The sequence below is a fragment of the Alosa pseudoharengus genome, unplaced genomic scaffold (genome assembly GCF_046254945.1).
Source record: "Alosa pseudoharengus isolate Yale_2024_CS ecotype anadromous, Long Island Sound unplaced genomic scaffold, YU_APseudo_1.1 YU_APseudo_1.1_scf_11, whole genome shotgun sequence".
NCBI lineage: Eukaryota > Metazoa > Chordata > Actinopteri > Clupeiformes > Clupeidae > Alosa > Alosa pseudoharengus.
Window position 1 is genome coordinate 39,712,362 of NW_027468576.1, and position 21,085 is coordinate 39,733,446.

Consider the following 21,085-nt stretch of genomic DNA (forward strand, 5'->3'; position numbering starts at 1 on the left):
TTAAACATCAAGTGTTCTAATTCTAGACCTAGTTGTGGTGATCAAATGGGTATTATTGTTATGACAGAATAAATGTTTCTTACCATAGCCTCAAAACACAGTAAATACCACTGTTCCTTCTCTTTGAGATTCATAAGCAGTTTTGTATTAGGCAACACCACTTCTTTGTACTTTACACTGAATGTTATGTTTATGCTTTACCTTTGTGAGGGTAGCATCTACAGTGTATGCCACATTATGTCTGTGTGAGGGAAGCATCTATGCCCCATTCTGTCTGAGTTCATCTATGCCCCATTCTGTCTGAGTTAGTAGTGGCTGCTTTGGTGGGAAGGAAGCGTCTATGCCCCATTCTGTCTTGAGTTAGTAGTGGCTGCATTGGTGGGAAGGTACCTGAGGAAGAGGGCTTTGCAGTAGATGGCCGTGATCCACCCCCAGCGCCACCACGTGAAGCAGGCCTGGTGTCCAGGTTAGAGGTGGCCTTCAGCGTGCCTACTCCTGTTCCCAGGCCACTCTTCGCTTTGCCCCCTGCTGCTGTGCTGTTTGTGGATAGCCTCTGGGTGGCGCTAGCGGGCTTCTTGCTTTTGGCGGTGGCGGTGCTCTTCTTGGCCTGGGCGTCTGCGTCAGGGTCGGCCATGCAGGCGCCAGGCTGTGGCGGGAGGGGGGGCAGGTCCTTCATGGGGGCTGGAGGCGGGTCCGGGGACAAGAGCTGACCCTTTCGGTGGGAGGAGTGAGGGGTGGGATGGTCGTGAGCTTGCTGGGGTGGGAAGATGTCGCCGGAGTCGTCCTCGTCCGAATCCAAGGCGTCTTCGCTGATGGAGGGGCAGTCACCAGTGGCTGGGGGCACGTCTGAGTCCGTGCCCGTAGGAAGAGACTCGCTGGCGGACGTTGGCGGTGTGTCCGCACCCTGGGGTGTGAGCTTGTCGTCGTTGTTGTTGCAGCACACGGGCTTGACCAGCTCCTGCGAGTCACTCTCGTCCGAGAGATCGTGAGGGCTGGCGGGGTGCCCTGGAGTCAGGCCCTCTGGGGACTTGTGGTGCTGGAACTCGCAGGGCGAGACCAGGCACAGGTCCACATCGTGGGGAGGGAGGTCAGGGAAGAGCCCCTGAGGACCAGAGCCTCTCTCGTCGCACCCGTCTCCTGACGAGCGCATGTTGTGACACGCCTTTAGGGGTAGAGACATGCCCGCTTTGGAATCCGGATCCACCAGGTGGCCGTTGGAAAACGTCCTGTCCCCCATGTCCTGCTCGAAGGACACAGATAAGGACTCGTCAACCTCAGTGGAATGTGGCGAGCCAACCTCGGCAGGCAAGGACGTGAAGGAGGGACCGTCGGCCATCATGTTGAAGGAGCTGAGAGAGAGGAAGCTGGACTGTTTGTCCTGGGAGGAGGTGGAGTTGTTCTCCAGGTTGCTTCTGGAGCAGCCTGCGTCTGACGTCTTGTTGGACCCTGGGGCGTGGCTGTCCTCCAGACTGAGGCTGGGAACTTTCCCGCCTAAACTGCTGTCCTCACCGGAGCCCTGGGCGTCCTCGTCGGGAGAGTGGTGGAAAGGTGTGTGGCCGGCACTGTTCTGCCCCGAGCCTGGAGGGGACACCATCTCCAGGGTTTTCTCCTCGGAACTCACACAGCCGTCCTCCGGACCAATTCTGTGTTCGGTTGGCGTCAGGTCGAAGTTGACGCTGCGCTCACTCTTTGGTGTCCTTGCAAGAGGTGAGGTGGGATCCGCTGACTGGCTGGGAGCGGGTAGTGTATCCATGCGTCTGAATTTCTCCGGGCTTTCCCCAGTGTTAGCGCCTGCTCCAACGCCATTTACTTCTTTTGACTGTTTAGCTTCACTTCCTGTTGTAGTGTTTACTGAGCCTTGCTCATTTTCCAATTTCAACTTCTCAAACTCTTCAGTCATGTCTTCGGGCGTGGACATTTTGGAGCGATCTGCTTCCCCCTCTGAGGAAGAGGGGACCTTTAGATTTCCCTGATCTTTCTTGTCAGGCTTTGACTTGGCCCCTTTTGCTGATTCCTTCTTAAGAGTACCTTGATCCTTTTTCAGGGTGCCATTCTTCACAGTGGTCTTAGCCGTAGCTGATGCCCCCGCTGTGGAAACCCTTTTGGAATCCTTGGCAGGGGCTTTGGCTGGTTTCTTTTCTTCAGGTTTGACTTCTTTCTTAATTTCTTTCTTCACTTCAGGTTTCAAGTCCTTCTTTGGTTTTAGACTAAGGTCCTTCTTGACGATCTCCTTCTTTTTCTCCAGGCTCTCTTCTTTCTTGGCAGCACTTGGCAATGGCTTGGCTTCCCTACTACGCACTTCTTTCTTTTCATCTTTCACAGGCTCCTTCTTTGTCAAAGGCTTGTCGACCTTTGACGTCTTTAGTTTCGTCTCACTGTCTCTTGGTTTTGCTTTGTCCTCATCCTTACCATCCTTAGACGCACTTGTTTCGCCTGCAGCTTTGGTCTTGGTCTTAGGGTCCAGCTTTTTCACATCAGTACGGGCTAACTTATCCTTCACAGAGGCACTTGCTGGTCTCGTGTCCCTGGGAAGGGACTTGAGGCTTTCTTTGCTTTCAGCACGCTTTGGCTGTTTATCCGACTTGGACGTCTCGAGGTCCTTCAAACTCACAACAGGGTGTTTGAGGAAGTCCAGGTGCTTCAGTTTTTCGAACCCTTCCAGAATTTTACTCTGGGGCGTGCATCCGGGGAAGAGGGCCCGGATGATCTTCTCGTGTGGGCTGGCAGGATGCCAAACCAGAAGGGCACAGATAGAGGCAAGGCAGGGCAACGGCAGGTCGGAGCCCTTTGGATTGGCACCATTGTTTGGCCAGGACTGCATGAGGGCCTCCAGGTCTTTGCTCCCTTTGACTGGGCTCAACACGTACAGCTCCAGCCGGCCGACTCCCATCTTCTGGAAGAGGATGACCGGTTCAATCGTTGGGCCGCTGGAGCGTGAGAGATGCTCTGGAGTAATGGACAGCTTCTGCAGATGCTGTAAGGTGAGCGCTGCCTGGTCACAGCTTCGGAGTACTTTGGTGTCGCCTTGGAGTGTTTTCAGTCTCTCTGGGGCGTTCAGGAAAACCACCCCGATTTCTGGAGAAATCAGATTTTTCAGCCAGTCCTCGTTGGCCTGGGAGCCACTGCCCTGCTGCTCCTCCTCAAGCTCAGCTGCTTTTCTCTGGAGGAGGCTGTTCACACCGGGCAGGTTGTCTACGCCAATGTGTGTGAGCAATATGGAGTCGACCCGGTCCAAATGCCTGACCAACTTCCAGAAGCAGGAGCGTGAATCGGATCCTCCGTTCACCAGGATGTTAAATCCATTAACGGCGAAAAAGGCAGAGTCCCCTCGACCCCCTGGGAAGATATAGCAGCAGGGGCGGGAGAGCTTGAGGAAGCCAACGGTGCTCGGCGGTTCGAGGAGCTCGAAGGGCGACTGCGGCTCCAGGGACTCGGAGAGGTACTCCGTGAACTCCTGCAGGCCCTCCATCTCGGGCAGCGTGGCGGTGGGGTTGATCTTGATCTCGATGAAGTCCTGCAGGTTGTGCTTCTCCAGCACAGAGTTCTTCCACGCGCCCGTACTGGGGCAGCTCAGGGTCAGCGTGGCTTTCTGTGTTGGGTCTGCAGAGCTCAGCAGCTCACCGATCTGCAAGCAGCCATGAACAAAGTGTTTTTGAAATGACTAAACACATGCAGCCAACAGTTGGATGAAGCCAGGCACAGGCAATAGTGGTTAATGGAATATGAAAGGGAAATAGTTCTGCACCAGCTACCTCCTCATCTGCAAATATTTGGATGAAGTCATCGAGAGAAAAGCTCCCAGTCTGCAGCACGAGGTCACCTGACCGCTCGACACACTGCCCCGCAAGAATCAGCAGCTTGTGGCGCGACTCATCAGAGATAAGCCTCCGGACCTGGAACACAGAACAGAAGGATCACGGAGTGGAACCAGGAATTCAAGAACAGAGAATGTTGTTTACAGTTCTAAAACGGTTTTCTAACGGTATTCTTAAATGATTACACTAAAGCAAGGTTTTATATTGTATGCCAACATTCCAAAATGAGGCACAGGCAACCGGGAATTATATTTTGGCTAACTCGCGTTTGCCCTTCATGCTAGATTAAAATATCACATGGACTAGTCCTTTCCAATGCGAGAAGACTAAAAATATTCACAATGTTTTGTCTTCCCAAAGGCACCGACCACGAATCTTAACTCCTCAGAAATAACATCACGAATCTTAACTCCTCAGAAATAACATTCTTGTCTAATTCATGCACAGCATCTGAGGACCGACCAGCTATATTCTAACAAAAGTCCTTTATAGGGCAACACATATTGCCACCACCCCAAATAAAACACTGTCAAAGTGTTCCTCAGAGTTTTGCATGGTCATTTGAATATCTTTGATGGATATTTTACATGTTAGCATCCGTGTGTATTTTAAGACGACAGATGAAATCATAATGAGAAGCAGCTGCAGAAAGCAGAGTCATATGGAGCAGCCAGAGAAATGTGCTACAACCCTGGTGTTTACATACTCAGGATAGGTGTTCATAGCTGTGCATCTAAACGAGCTACACAACCCTGGTGTTTACATACTCAGGATAGGTGTTCATAGCTGTGCATCTAAACGAGCTACACAACCCTGGTGTTTACATACTCAGGATAGGTGTTCATAGCTGTGCATCTAAATGAGCTACACAATGCCAAATAAGGGAAAGAGGAAGCAGCTGCACTAAAAGAGTTGGCCCAGTGCAGGACAATAACCTGGAGGAACCACGGTCTAGAACCAATTAAACAGAATGCACAAGCACCCAATAACCTGGAGGAACCACGGTCTAGAACCAATTAAACAGAATGCACAAGCACCCAATAACCTGGAGGAACCACGGTCTAGAACCAATTAAACAGAATGCACAAGCACCCAATAACCTGGAGGAACCACGGTCTCAAAACAATTAAACAGAATGCACAAGCACCCAATAACCTGGAGGAACCACGGTCTAGAACCAATTAAACAGAATGCACAAGCACCCAATAACCTGGAAGAACCACGGTCTCAAAACCATTACACAGAAAGCTAGCCTGGCAAGCCAGACCCACATCAACATGTTGGGTCTGGGAACACACCATTGGCAGGGCTTAATCCGAGGGGCGGGATAAACGGTTGTCTTTCAAATTCCCTCTGCAAGTAATAGGATAACACTATAACCACTTAGTGTCATTCTTTGTTCTTTTCTCAAGGTAAAGCTTAACTCCAAATGTGTAAGAGTCGCGGCCAAAGTCGATTTGAAAGAACGCTGTTCGCCAGCAGCAGCAGCCATCTTCTTTGTTCTCAAGTAGCAGAGAGTTCACGTGGAACCATCGCAACTCTGTTAAGCCCGCCCATCGACTCTATACACAATGTGATTGGCCTGACCAGAGTTTGCTTTTCCAGCTCGCAAGCCGACGGACGCACAAGCAACCAATAACCAGGAGGAACCACGGTCTCAAAACCATTAAACAGAACGCACAAGATGAGATGGATGATGACTGCCGAGGGCCACACAGCTGCGTGCACCATAAAAGCAGCACTAGACACAGATGTCAGGAGCCACCAAGGAGCTCCCAGCACGTGACCGCCGAGATACTCGCTCTCATCACAGTACAGGCAGGTGGTCAGAATGCCACTCGCTCTCATCACAGTACAGGCAGGTGGTCAGAATGCCACTCGCTCTCATCACAGTACAGGCAGGTGGTCAGAATGCCACTCGCTCTCATCACAGTACAGGCAGGTGGTCAGAATGCCACTCGCTCTCATCACAGTACAGGCAGGTGGTCAGAATGCCACTCGCTCTCATCACAGTACAGGGAGGTGGTCAGAATGCCACACAGCCCTTTCATTCCGCCTGGACTCCACAGCCATCATGCTTCCTGTCAGAGAGCTGGGAGGAGTACGGTGGGGGAAGAGGGACAAACAGGGGTCATGGGGAGGACTCACCTCAGATGAAACCAGAGATTGGGACGGATTCACAACCACCTGTGTGTCCAGGACGTCACCACTGTGCTGCAGAGTCCTCTGTCCTGCACACGAGAACAAGAAACCAGGCAGGAAGGAAGGGAGGGAGAGAGAGAGAGAGAGAGAGAGAGAGAGAGAGAGAGAGAGAGAGAGAGAAAGAAAGAGAGAGAGAGAGAGAGAAAGAGAGAGAAAGAGAGAGAGAGGGGGGGGAGAGAGGGGGAGAGAGAGAGAGAGAGAGAGAGGGAGAAAGAGAGAGAGAGAGAGAGAGAGAGAGAGGGGGGGAGAGAGAACCAGAGGAAAGAAAAAGAGAGAGAACCGGAGGAGAGAAAGAGAGAGTGTTATTCAAATGTCAGGGATATACAGGAGCTACAGAAAGTTGTAACAGATATTAATGCATAAGCGACTGATGAGTGCATTAACGTCTGCCATGCCCTTGAGAGACATAAAAAACACGGCTGAAGGAGTCAGGTGGAGGCGTAATAAGGAGTCAGGTGGAGCCGTAATAAGGAGAAGGTGTTTCTGTATCTGGAGCTGAATATCAGATTAGATTTCAGAGTGTTTTTCATGCCATTGTTTCCTTCATCATAGGCACCTAAACAGAGCAAACCAAAACACTGTTGCTAAGACACAGCTACTAACAACCAATCGGCAGACAATGCACAAGGACACATGAGTTCTTAGCGCATGCTACAAAGCTTAGCTAAGTGGATCAGAAATGATCTCAAAAAGGAGGCAAGGAAGATCTGTCCAAACCATATGTCAAAAATCCCTCTGTAAACATCTTACAGTAAACCAATTGGACCCAGCATACTCCTTGGCCTCAGACAATCCAAAACACTGATGGCAGGATATTCAGGGATGACTGACTCAAAAACACAGCACATACACTGGCCATGGCTTCATTGTTCAGCGTTAGCATTTGTGGGCTCTGTTTAGGCCAGCGTTTCTCAAACTGTGGGTCACGACCCACTACTGGGTCGCGGAGACATGCCAGGTGGGGCGCGAACTGACGTGAAAAACATTTTTTTTATTTTTTTTTTAATCTGTAGCCTGGGCCCAGGTAGCACCCGATGCGCAACGGACGCACTGTGATATTCACAGGGAAGCGCTCGTGTCAAGGCAGCTTAGTTAGTCCCGACCTACATGAGATTTTGAACGTTGTTGTGAGAGTGGTGAATTTCATCAAAACCCGGCCCTTAAAAGCGCATCTATTCTCCACACTTTGCGAAGAGATGGTAGCTGACCAAAAGGCTGTACTGTTTCACAGCGAGGCAAGGTGGCTTTCCCGAGGTAAAGTGCTGTCGCGCGTGTTTGAGCTCCGAGTCGCCTCTGGAGGAAGAGCGCATGTTTGAATCTGCAAGCACGTTCATTAATGAACATTTCTTGACAAAGCTGGCCTATCTTAGCGATATATTTGATATATCTTAGCGATACATTTGAGTTAAATGTCCAGTTACAAGGCAAAGACAAGCACCTACCTCACCTAGCAAATAAGATTATACTGCATTCACCAAAAACACTTGAGTATGGGACAGGCGCCTCGATCGCGACAGTATTTTATGCCTTTGAGATTTCTGAGCGAAATCGCTGAAACGTCTGATTGGGAGGCACTCTTGTGATCCCATGTATTCAGCAGTAGGCCTACATCACATCCCTGCAAAGTTTATTTCAAAAATATTTGCCAACCAGCAGTGCTCAGTATGACTGGATTATGGATCCATTTAATGCAACATGTTGGCATTTCATTGAATATATTGTACAATGCTGTATAATGGCCTATGCTTCCTAATATGTTGCTGGAAAACAGAAATATGTGTGTTATGTATTTATTTATTTATTATTATTATATCTGCAGCACCAGCTGATTTTAACTCTGTTGAAGAGGATATATTTAGAACTTGTCATTATTTCAATAAATTTGACAATTTTAAGCTTCGACCTACCACTTTCTTAGAGCGATGAGGGACAGGTGGGGCTCGAGAATGATCAAGGGGGCAAAGTGGGGAATGAAAAAAAGTTTGAGAACCACTGATCTAGTTTGTTAACTACCACAGGTCACGAGTTGGGTCGCGATAGTCTGTCATTTTTAAAAAGTGGGTCCCCAGAAAAAAAGTTTGAGAAACACTGGTTTAGGCCATGTATTAAAAACGGATATATTTGTATGAAATACCAGCATTGCTCTAATCGAGTGGTTTCTAGGTCTACCAAGAGCACAAGAGAAGCATTCACCTTGAGAATGAGGAGTCTTGTGTCAAAGCCAACAGAACAGCCTTCAATAAAAGCACTCGTGACACACACACAACACAGTCACATGCCCCATGGTATCATACACACACTCTAATTTCCTACTAAAGAACCCTATTGATAACCCTCTCTCAACCAATAAAGAACCCTATTGATAACCCTCTCTCAACCAATAAAGAACCCTATTGAAAACCCTGTCTCAACCAATAAAGAACCCTATTGATAACCCTCTCTCAACCAATAAAGAACCCTGTTGATAACACTATGTCAACCAATAAAAGAGGGGAAAAAATCTGTGGAATTCACTACGAGAGCGAAAGACCCTGTTATTTCCCTGATCTTAGCATTCTCACTGCTCACCAGAGAGGGGCAATAACCCAGCCATGTTCTTCACGATGCCACTGCTCACCAGAGAGGGGCAATAACCCATCCATGTTCTTCACGATGCCTCTGCTCACCAGAGAGGGGCAATAACCCATCCATGTTCTTCACGATGCCTCTGCTCACCAGGCACACACCGAGCTGGTTAGTAGTGTCCATCTTAAACTTGACCCCCCAAAGCCATTAGCGGAAGGTCAAGGGTGAGAGTGGAGGCAGATTACAGTGAGGTGCCGGGGTCAGATGAGGAGACGGCCAATCGGATGAGACATCGTGCCAGCAGCAGCAGATGACTCACTGTATAGCCACTACCACACCACCACCACACCACTACCACACCACCACCACACCACCACCACACCACCACCACCACACCACTACCACACCACTACCACACCACCACCACACCACCACCACACCACTACCACACCACCACCACACCACCACCACCACACCACTACCACACCACCACCACACCACTACCACACCACCACCACACCACCACTACCACACCACTACCAAGCATCCACAACACTTTAGCTTTTCACCAAAACTGAGATCATCTACTACTGTGTGGTCCACTAATAAAAAAAGTGATAACTACACCATTTTAACTTCACAAAGTAGCCTACTTGATGACTGAATAATTAAATCACTTCCTGACATCCACAAGACCTTTACTTACTTTCTTACACCCTAGTCCATTACTCCCTAAACTTACTTACTAGAAATCGATAAGAAATTGAGAGCATGTACTGAAAAATGACAACAAGCCTACCATTTAAACTTCATAAATTATCCATATGACTGAATAAGTTACAAATAATTAGGTAACTTAGGACATAGTAATATCTCTTGAGTTGCTGTAAATCAACCAGGTGTTCCCCTGGAGGAGAAACATATAAGTGCCACTTTATGTTGAACAATTACTTTGGACCCATTTAGTGATTTAAAAACAAACAGCAGTACTTTAAAGTACATTCTGTAAGTTACAGGAAGCCAGTGCAGGATATAAGTAAGTATGACTTGAGCAAGTATAAAACATAGTTGCTGTAACTCAGCATGTATAAAACATAGTTGCTGTAACTCAGCATGTATAAAACATAGTTTTGCTGTAACTCAGCATGTATAAAACATAGTTTTGCTGTAACTCAGCATGTATAAAACATAGTTTTGCTGTAACTCAGCATGTATAAAACATAGTTGCTGTAACTCAGCATGTATAAAACATAGTTGCTGTAACTCAGCATGTATAAAACATAGTTGCTGTAACTCAGCATGTATAAAACATAGTTGCTGTAACTCAGCATGTATAAAACATAGTTGCTGTAACTCAGCATGTATAAAACATAGTTGCTGTAACTCAGCATGTATAAAACATAGTTGCTGTAACTCAGCATGTATAAAACATAGTTGCTGTAACTCAGCATGTATAAAACATAGTTGCTGTAACTCAGCATGTATAAAACATAGTTGCTGTAACTCAGCATGTATAAAACATAGTTTTGCTGTAACTCAGCATGTATAAAACATAGTTGCTGTAACTCAGCATGTATAAAACATAGTTGCTGTAACTCAGCATGTATAAAACATAGTTTTGCTGTAACTCAGCATGTATAAAACATAGTTGCTGTAACTCAGCATGTATAAAACATAGTTGCTGTAACTCAGCATGTATAAAACATAGTTGCTGTAACTCAGCATGTATAAAACATAGTTTTGCTGTAACTCAGCATGTATAAAACATAGTTGCTGTAACTCAGCATGTATAAAACATAGTTGCTGTAACTCAGCATGTATAAAACATAGTTTTGCTGTAACTCAGCATGTATAAAACATAGTTGCTGTAACTCAGCATGTATAAAACATAGTTGCTGTAACTCAGCATGTATAAAACATAGTTTTGCTGTAACTCAGCATGTATAAAACATAGTTGCTGTAACTCAGCATGTATAAAACATAGTTGCTGTAACTCAGCATGTATAAAACATAGTTGCTGTAACTCAGCATGTATAAAACATAGTTGCTGTAACTCAGCATGTATAAAACATAGTTGCTGTAACTCAGCATGTATAAAACATAGTTGCTGTAACTCAGCATGTATAAAACATAGTTGCTGTAACTCAGCATGTATAAAACATAGTTGCTGTAACTCAGCATGTATAAAACATAGTTGCTGTAACTCAGCATGTATAAAACATAGTTGCTGTAACTCAGCATGTATAAAACATAGTTTTGCTGTAACTCAGCATGTATAAAACATAGTTGCTGTAACTCAGCATGTATAAAACATAGTTGCTGTAACTCAGCATGTATAAAACATAGTTTTGCTGTAACTCAGCATGTATAAAACATAGTTGCTGTAACTCAGCATGTATAAAACATAGTTGCTGTAACTCAGCATGTATAAAACATAGTTGCTGTAACTCAGCATGTATAAAACATAGTTTTGCTGTAACTCAGCATGTATAAAACATAGTTGCTGTAACTCAGCATGTATAAAACATAGTTGCTGTAACTCAGCATGTATAAAACATAGTTTTGCTGTAACTCAGCATGTATAAAACATAGTTGCTGTAACTCAGCATGTATAAAACATAGTTGCTGTAACTCAGCATGTATAAAACATAGTTTTGCTGTAACTCAGCATGTATAAAACATAGTTGCTGTAACTCAGCATGTATAAAACATAGTTGCTGTAACTCAGCATGTATAAAACATAGTTGCTGTAACTCAGCATGTATAAAACATAGTTGCTGTAACTCAGCATGTATAAAACATAGTTGCTGTAACTCAGCATGTATAAAACATAGTTGCTGTAACTCAGCATGTATAAAACATAGTTGCTGTAACTCAGCATGTATAAAACATAGTTGCTGTAACTCAGCATGTATAAAACATAGTTGCTGTAACTCAGCATGTATAAAACATAGTTTTGCTGTAACTCAGCATGTATAAAACATAGTTGCTGTAACTCAGCATGTATAAAACATAGTTGCTGTAACTCAGCATGTATAAAACATAGTTGCTGTAACTCAGCATGTATAAAACATAGTTGCTGTAACTCAGCATGTATAAAACATAGTTGCTGTAACTCAGCATGTATAAAACATAGTTGCTGTAACTCAGCATGTATAAAACATAGTTGCTGTAACTCAGCATGTATAAAACATAGTTGCTGTAACTCAGCATGTATAAAACATAGTTGCTGTAACTCAGCATGTATAAAACATAGTTGCTGTAACTCAGCATGTATAAAACATAGTTGCTGTAACTCAGCAAGGTGATGGTGCTGAAAGAAATAATGAGCGCAGCTCCGTTACTGAATCAAACGTTTTCACAAGCAGACAGGAAACCGTGGTGGGCACAGAGAGGAGCATTATGGGATAGGCTGCAGCTGTGGTCATCCACAGCGTACCATACCGAGCTCCTGATTGGATTAGGGCTCCATTAAGGAAGTTAAAGGGGCATCTGGACACTTGGAGGTAATGGCCCTGGGTCTCAGGATTACCCAGAAGCCCTCAGAAGCACTATTAGCCAAGCGGAGCCTGTGGTGCACATCTCTCAGACGAGCTCCATGTTCAGCGCGCCACACACACACACACACACACACACGCTGGCGCGCACACACACACACACACACACACACACACACCCGTGTGTACGCTGACAAAGCACATCTCTCAGACGAGTTGTGTGTTCAGCGCGCGCGCACACACACACACACACGCACACGCGCACACACACGACCGTGTGTATACTGATGGATCACATCTCTCAGACGAGCTCCATGTGCAGCTAGTCGGTGTGTGTGTAATTATGCTACAGCACCTGGACTTCAAAGAGACCTCACAGCTATACGATCTTAAGGGAGAGGGGGGGTGGGGCGTTCTGAAGATAATTTACTACAAAGTGAATTTTCCCTGTTTGATAAAAGTCAAAGTTAAAGTTTACTAGTGCTACTTTATGTCTGATGTTTTTTGTCTATACTTCAGTGGCATCACATGCCATTAATTAGTGCACAGGCCCATGACATCAATCATCATGTAAATATGGCCCATATGGTCAGAGTTCCCATTTCTGGCGACAGCGGATCTGGCCTTGGCTTTGTTGTCATGGGGACAGTGGATCTGGCCTTGGCTTTGTTGTCATGGGGACAGTGGATCTGGCCTTGGCTTTGTTGTCTTGGGGTCAGATCTGCCCAAATGAGTGTTGTGACCTCATCCACACTCCTGCTGTCTGAGTGACACGACTCCGCAAACACAACGAGCACTTCCGTCCTTCCTGTGCACTTGCCCTAGCAACAGCAGGACCTCCCTCTGAGAGACAGCAAGCTAGGAGCAGATAAGGTGTGTGTGTGTGTGTGTGTGTGTGTAGTAGTAGGCCTTTATTGTCACATAGTCACAAGTAACCAGCGAAATTAACCTCAGGATTACCCAGAAGCCCTCAGAAGCACTATTAGCCAAGCGGTAAGTGTAAGAGTAAGAGTGTGACTGCTCCATGAGAATGAGTATGCATGCATGATGCATGTGTGTGTGTACATGAGCGTGTGTGTGTGTGTACATGAGCGTGATGAGTGTATAGATCAGTGTGTGTGTGAGTGATGAGTGTATATGTCAGTGTGTGTGCGTGAGTGTGAAGAGTGTATATATCTGTGTGTGTGTGCGTGAGTGAGTGTGATGAGTGTGTATATATATATATATATATATATATATATATATATATATATATATATATCTATATATGTATGTGTGTGTGTGTGTGTGTGTGTGTGTGTGTGTGTGTGTGTGTGTGTGTGTGCGTGCTCCATGGTAATGCTGTGGTGATCTAAATCGGTAACGCACGCCTGAGCTCTCTGTTGAGACAAAGCTGCAGCTGGTGTCGCCTCATTTCTCTTCATAAAGCACTCAGATGTACTCCAGACACCCTTAGACACACACATGTGTGTGTGTAACAGAGTGTGTGTGTGTGAGTGTGTGTGTGTAACAGAGTGTGTGTGTGTGTGTGTGAGTGTGTGTAACAGTGTGTGTGTGTGTGTAACAGTGTGTGTGTGTGTAACAGTGTGTGTGTGTGTGTGTGTGTAACAGAGTGTGTGTGTGTGTGTGTGTGTGTAACAGAGTGTGTGTGTATGTGTGTGTAACAGAGTGTGTGTGTGTGTAACAGTGTGTGTGTGTGTGTGTAACAGAGTGTGTGTGAGTGTAAGTAACAGAGTGTGTGTGTGTGTGTGTGTGTGTGTAAGTAACAGAGTGTGTGTGTGTGTGTGTAAGTAACAGAGTGTGTGTGTGTGTGTGTGTGTGTGTAACAGAGTGTGTGTGTGTAACAGTGTGTGTGTGTAACAGAGTGTGTGTGTATGTAACAGAGTGTGTGTGTATGTGTGTGTAACAGAGTGTGTGTGTGTGTGTGTGACAGTGTGTGTGTGTGTGTGTGTGTGTGACAGAGTGTGTGTGAGTGTAAGTAACAGAGTGTGTGTGTGTGTGTGTGTGTGTGTGTGTGTAAGTAACAGAGTGTGTGTGTGTGTGTGTATGTGTAAGTAACAGAGTGTGTGAGTGTGTGTGTGTGTGTGTGTGTGTGTGTGTGTGTAACAGAGTGTGTGTGTGTAACAGTGTGTGTGTGTGTGTAAGAGTGTGTGTGTATGTGTGTGTAACAGAGTGTGTGTGTGTGTGTGTAAGTAACAGAGTGTGTGTGTGTGTGTGTGTTTGTGTAACAGAGTGTGTGTGTGTAACAGAGTGTGTGTGTGTGTGTGTGTGTGGGTGTGTGTGTGTGTGTAACAGAGTGTGTGTGTGTGTGTGTGTAAGTAACAGAGTGTGTGTGTGTGTGTGTGTGTGTGTGTGTAACAGAGTGTGTGTGTGTGTGTGTCTAAGTAACAGAGTGTGTGTGTGTGTGTGTGTGTGTGTGTGTGTGTGTGTGTAACAGAGTGTGTGTGTGTGACAATACTGCAGCCTCTGCTCACTCCGGCTCCTCATGGCCTGCTCTTAAGTCTCTATAATTAAAGCATTGGCTAAGTATGAGCACGACACACACAGCACGCACGCAAAATGCACAGACGTAGAAATGTGGGTGGTCTTCACAAAATGACTCAGTCATGTCTCAACACTGGCTGTGTCTGGTGCTGTGTGTGTGTGTGTGTGTGTGTGTGTGTGATATATTTGGGTTCCTCATCATCACAGAATCGGCAAAGATATGTGTACATATATGGTTTGTGTCGTTGGGTTGGTGTGTTCCTAGTCTATTTGTGTTTTGTGTGTGTGTTTTGTGTGTGTGTGTGTGTGTGTGTGTGTCTGTGTGCGTGTGTGTTATAGTAGGAGAAAAGCAGTCATGCATGGCGCTATAGAAAGAGCGATCACACCCCCAGTGCCCCCCCCCCCCCAGCTCCTTTGGCCCTGGCTGGCATCTTCTCCCCTGGGGGGCTACAGAGCCGCTACCCAGCCCACCACTGCTCCACTGTGTGGAACTCTCACGCAAGGCTAATGTGCATGTGCACACACACACACACACACACAGGTCACAGACACACACAGACTTACAGATACTGTACAGAGATGCATGCACACACACACACACACACACATACAGACACAGACACAGAGCACAGACACACACACACAACAGAGATACACTTACAGATACTGTACACACACACACACACACAGTAAACATATTCACACTGATAAAGTGAATTACAACAGGATACACCCACACACACACATTTTCATATCACACACATTCACACACACACACACACACACACCAAAGATACACTTACAGATACTGTACACACAGTAATATTCTGGGCATATATTGTGGGCAGCCGTGGCCCACTGGTTAGCACTCTGGACTTGTAACCGGAGGGTTGCCGGTTCGAGCCCCGACCAGTAGGCACGGCTGAAGTGCCCTTGAGCAAGGCACCTAACCCCTCACTGCTCCCCGAGCGCCATTGTTGTTGCAGGCAGCTCACTGTGCCGGGATTAGTGTGTGCTTCACCTCACTGTGTGTTCACTGTGTGCTGTTTGTGTTTCACTAATTCACCGATTGGGTTAAATGCAGAGACCAAATTTCCCTCACGGGATCAAAAAAGTATATATACTTATACTTATACTTATTCACACTAAAAAAACAAACTAAAACAGGAGGATACACACACACTTTCATATCTCTCTCTCTCTCTCTCTCACACACACACACACACAGGCAAACAGTTGAGCACACTGCACAGCGCTTCTCTATGTGTCAAAATACGATGATCCAGCAATCAGGACATATTAGCAGGAAAAACTGCAAGGTTCACACACTGCCACTGCTTGTGACATAGCCTTCAGTGTGTGTGTGTGTGTGTGTCTGTCTATGACACACCCTTCAGTGGTTAGGGCCTTGTCAGCATTAAACTCATGCTGAAGGGAAACCTGCACAGGAGAGAGAGGGAGAGAGGGAGAGAGAGAGAGAGAGAGAGAGAGAGAGAGAGAGAGAGAGAGAGAGAGAGAGAGAGAGAGGAGAGGAGAGGGAGAGAGAGACAATTGGAGACTTGACTGCACCCAATCCTGGTGAGCCCCCTCTTAACCAGCCACATCCAGATGCAGCACAGCTCTCAATATTTAATATGGACTGCCCACACACACACACACACACACACACACACACACACACACACACACACACACACACACGCTCACAGCCCCACCCTTTCCTGATAGCTGTGATCTCTGTACATGGAGGTTGTGTGTGTGTGAGATAGGAACATCAGTCCACTGGGGAGTCATGATGGCAGCAGCTGTTCTCTCTGTATACCGGAAGCTGATACCCCCCATTAAAACCCCCCCCCCCCCCCCCAGAGAAACCAGAGTCAGCGCTGTGTCTGCAACATGGGCAAAACACCAGCTCTCAGTGGGGCGCGCACGCACTCACACACACACACACACACACACACACACACACACGCACACACGCACACACACCAGATTCAATACAACCACCTGATATTTTCCATTTGAACATACAAAATCCACAGGAAGGTGGATGGTAAAAGTATTTATGCGTATAACTACAGTGAGTATTATGGCATTTAGACCTCTGCACTAGGGGTGGAACGGTACACAGAAGTCACGGTGTGTGTGTGTATGTATGTATGTGGTGGTGGTGGTGGTGGTGGTGTGTGTGTGTGTGTGTGTGTGTGTGTGTGTGTGTGTGTACAGTATGTGTGTGTGTGCACTAGGGGTGTAACGGTACACAGAAGTCACGGTTCGGTTCATACCTCGGTTCGGACATCACGGTTTGGTACGAGTTCGGTACAATGGAGGGAAAAGCAAAACAAAAATGCAAAAAGCAAATTTTATTGTGCATGTCTCAGGCTGTACCACCTAGTGTGATGTCTCTCCCCTGAGCTATCTGCAACAGCCTGAAGTGTGTAAGATGTGAACAGTACAATAAGTACCCAGACTCCATCTGTAACTTGTAAACAAAATAAGATAATCAGCTATAAAACTGAAAATAGGCCTACAGCATCTCTTATTTCTGAAAGTGCAAATTACATAGAATAATGATTTTTAAAAATCCACTTAAGCAAGGCCTTCAATATCCGTGTTTAGTTGTATATGGAAGGGTCTACAATTTGCCTCAATATTTTTCAGTGTGTGTACAGTAATAATCTACTAACTGTGAAAATATCACACTATTTTGTCTTTTATAAAAAAACGAAATTGCTCCTTTAATTCCATAAAGACTACAACTAGAAGTTACGTGACTTTACCCTTTGACGTTAACTCACCCCCGTAGGTGGTGTCTAGAAGGGATACAGCTAAGGGTTAGGGTAATGATTAGGGTTACGTTACTTCCTGTCCTGATACTGTTTATTTCTATGGAGATTTCACTGGAGATTTCACTATCTGTTACGTGACTTCCGTTGTTAGCTGTATCCCATCTATGATTTTTTTATTAGCCTCCTCGTGTGAGAAGTTACAAGTTACAAGTAACAATATAGCCGCAAGCGGCAATGGCGGGCCCGAGCACCTGCGGGCCGCAACCCGTGACATGTCGGAATCCAACAAAGCACCGACGTGGTGCGTTTGTGAAATGTACATATTTCATGCGTGTGCTATTTGCTTTTGTATTTTATTTTCTGCCACATTTACTCGCTTGGCCAGGTGGGGGCGTAATGCAAGGCAGGCCCAATGAGTGTCATCATAATCATAATATATATTAACCTGAGAAATTTCAGACCATTCGTTTTAAGCAAAGAACATTTCTGATACACTTTTTGGTTGGCCAGATGGTGGCGCTATGTTAGGCATTGAAATGACACATGTGAATATCATGACAATAATGATATCCAAAATGTTTGAAAACTTTCAGATCAATCACTTAAGGCATTGTCCATTTCTGGCACATTTCCTGCTTGACCAAGTGGTGGCGCTATGCCAGGCAGGCCCATTGGGTGTCTGGATATAATCATAATCATAATATCAATTAACCTGAGAAGTTTCAGACCATTCATTCAAAGCATAGAGCATTGCTGGCATATTTCCTGTTTGGCCAGATGGTGGCGCTATGCTAGGCATGTGAATTATATGTGTGAATATCATCACAATAATGATATCCGATATTTTATAAAGTTTCAGATCAATCACTTAAAGCATTGTCCATTTCTGGCACATTTCCTACTTGGCCAGGTGGTGGCGCTATGCCAGGCAGGCCCATTGGGTGTCTGGATATCATCATAATCATAATATCTATTAACCTGAAAAGTTTCAGACCATTTATTCAAAGCATAGAGCATTTCTGGCACATTTCCTGCTTGGCCAGAAGGTGGCGCTATGCTAGGCCTGTGAATTACGCACGTGAATATCATCACAATAATGATATCCAATATTTTATAAAGTTTCAGATCAATCACTTAAGGCATTGTCCATTTCTGGCACATTTCCTGCTTGGCCAGGTGGTGGCGCTATGCCAGCAGGCCCATTGGGTGTCTGGATATCATCATAATCATGATATCTATTAACCTGAGAAGTTTCAGACCATTCATTCAATGCACTGTGATTTATGACACATTTCCTGTTTATGTGGTGAGATATTAAAATCATATAAAATATATTACAACATTCCAAAATCCATTCACAATTTAACATCAGCGACATCTTGGCATAATGTTTGCCAAATTTCAAATGAATCTGACAAACCGTCTAGGAGGAGTATGTTCAAATTGATCATGTGACATCAGTATAATTGTCATTCTTTCTGTTGCCAGTTGGTGGCGCTATGCCAAACATGCATTATGGGCATGTGAATATGATCATTAACATGGTCTTCAATGACCTGTGAAATTTAAAACATTTCAAGCCATGCATGGTGAATTATGACACATTTATTGTTTATGTGGAAGGGTATTAAAATTAATAATTTCGCCATTTCGTCAAATTACAACATATCAAAAAAAACTTCACAATTTATAATCAGGAACATCTCGGCATCACGTATACCAACTTTGACATGAATCGGATCAACCGTCTAGGAGGAGTACGGTAAAATTGATCATGTCCATAACGCACAACATCTCAATTACCTCACTTCCTGTGGGCGTGGCTAATGGCATGTTAATACAAAAGTTGTTTGTTTTTGGGAGTTACATACACCCACCAAATTTGGTGTGTGTATCTAAAACTATATGGCAACCACAAGTCACAGTGACATAAGGGGGCGCTATGGAGTTCCTGGGCAACGCCCGGTGCCAAGCTTTTATCCCTGTCTATTCACTGTATCACTTGATGTGTGTGCCAAATTTCATGCGTTTTCACCCATGGGAAGCACCTCCTTTGGCATCATGATTCATCACATATTTCATCACATATTAGTCTGCACAAAATCCTAAATACCTCACTTCCTGTTGGGCGTGGCTAATGCATTGTACATACGAAAGTTGTTCATCTTGGGGAGATACAGACACCTACCAAATTTGGTGTGTGTAGCTGAAAGTATATGCCCACCACGGGATCAGTCATCTAAGGAGGCATAAGGGGGCGCTAGCGAGCCTCTGGGCCATACCCGGGCGAAGCTTTTTTACCTAGCTGCTTTGTGTGACACCTGATGTGTGTGCCAAATTTCAAGACTTTTCGATTATGTTAACCACCTCAAAATATTTGCCAACCATGGATCAGTCACCTAAGGGGGGCGCTAGCGAGTCCCTGGCCACGCCCGGGGTCAAGCTCTTGTACCTAACAGCGATGCGTGACACCTGACGTGTGTGCCAAATTTCAGAGTTTTCAACCATGTTAACCACCTCAAAAACAGGAAAGCAAAAAAGTGGAATAACAATAATAATAGTGAAAAATAATAATAATAATAATCCTTACAAAAACAATAGGGCCTTGTGCCCTTCGGTGCTCGGGCCCTAATAATCCTTACAAAAACAATAGGGCCTTGCGCCCTTCGGGTGCTCGGGCCCTAATAAAGGTAATTACCACGCAATTTATATAGCTTTCTGTCATTACGAAATCATTTTAAGCCATAGGTTTTGGCCCTTAAAAGGCTGGTGAAGCGCAGGGGAAGTTTTTTCCTCGTTTCATTGATTGGTAGCCTAGGCTTCATCATCTGGGTGATGGCGTCGAATATGTGTAGCATGTTCGATATATTTCCACTCACATAACGTTAGCCAACAACTGCTGAACAACGCCGACACAGAGTTTCGTCTTATCCACCACTCTCGCCTGTACTACTGTAACTGAAGTTCTCAAACTTGCAATCTTAAAGAGACCAGCGGATCCTCTAACTCTTGTGGGTCGCCACCACTCGCTTAGTGCTGCTATCTCTGACTGACTGACTCGACCGACGACCTGACAAAAAAATAACATAGGCACCAATCAATCAGACCCTTCAGAGCTAAGGCGAGGCTACAAATTAGCGTTAGGTGTCGCTAAAGAACAGTAATTCTGCATTACATGAATTAATCCGCACGCGAGTTTTATGTAGCCTATTTTTATACCGTGTATTCTCCGTGTAAATTCATGCACCGAACCGTGATGCCTGTTCCGTTTCGGTTCAATACGAATACATACCCCTACTCTGCACTGTAATACTCTGATAGGCTGGCCACAGTGCCTGTCCCACCCATTCTGCTGGCCCAACCAATCATATCCTTCACAGCTGCTGGCTCAACCAATCACTTCACTGTGTCCAATCATGACACAGAGCTCATCCACTCACCCCCTGGCTAGTAGTGCCCATGCTCATGGGAGAGAGGCACGCCCAGAACACAACTTCCTGTTTTACATCCTACAGTCGACAGGGACGCTGATGGATGGAGAGATTTGACACAGTGTTGTGGATGAATAGTCCAGCTATGACACAGTGTTGTGGATGAATAGTCCAGCTATGACACAGTGTTGTGGATGAATAGTCCAGCTATGACAGTGTTGTGGATGAATAGTCCAGCTATGACAGTGTTGTGGATGAATAGTCCAGCTATGACACAGTGTTGTGGATGAATAGTCCAGCTA

The 21,085-nt window shown here is 45.5% G+C and overlaps 1 protein-coding gene across 2 annotated transcripts in view; it reads right to left on the bottom strand.

Annotated features, from left to right (window-relative positions):
* Nucleotides 1-21,085, bottom strand: part of map1sa (microtubule-associated protein 1Sa) — a gene marked incomplete at its 5' end in the record, with an annotated part of 35,481 nt that overhangs the window by 3,718 nt on the left and 10,678 nt on the right. For both annotated transcript variants that reach the window (XR_012985979.1, XM_076279156.1), the window contains 3 exon segments: nucleotides 391-3,625; nucleotides 3,753-3,893; nucleotides 5,964-6,046. Coding sequence is in view for 1 of the 2 variants with exons in the window: in XM_076279156.1 (XP_076135271.1) it covers nucleotides 391-3,625; nucleotides 3,753-3,893; nucleotides 5,964-6,046 (3,459 nt within the window).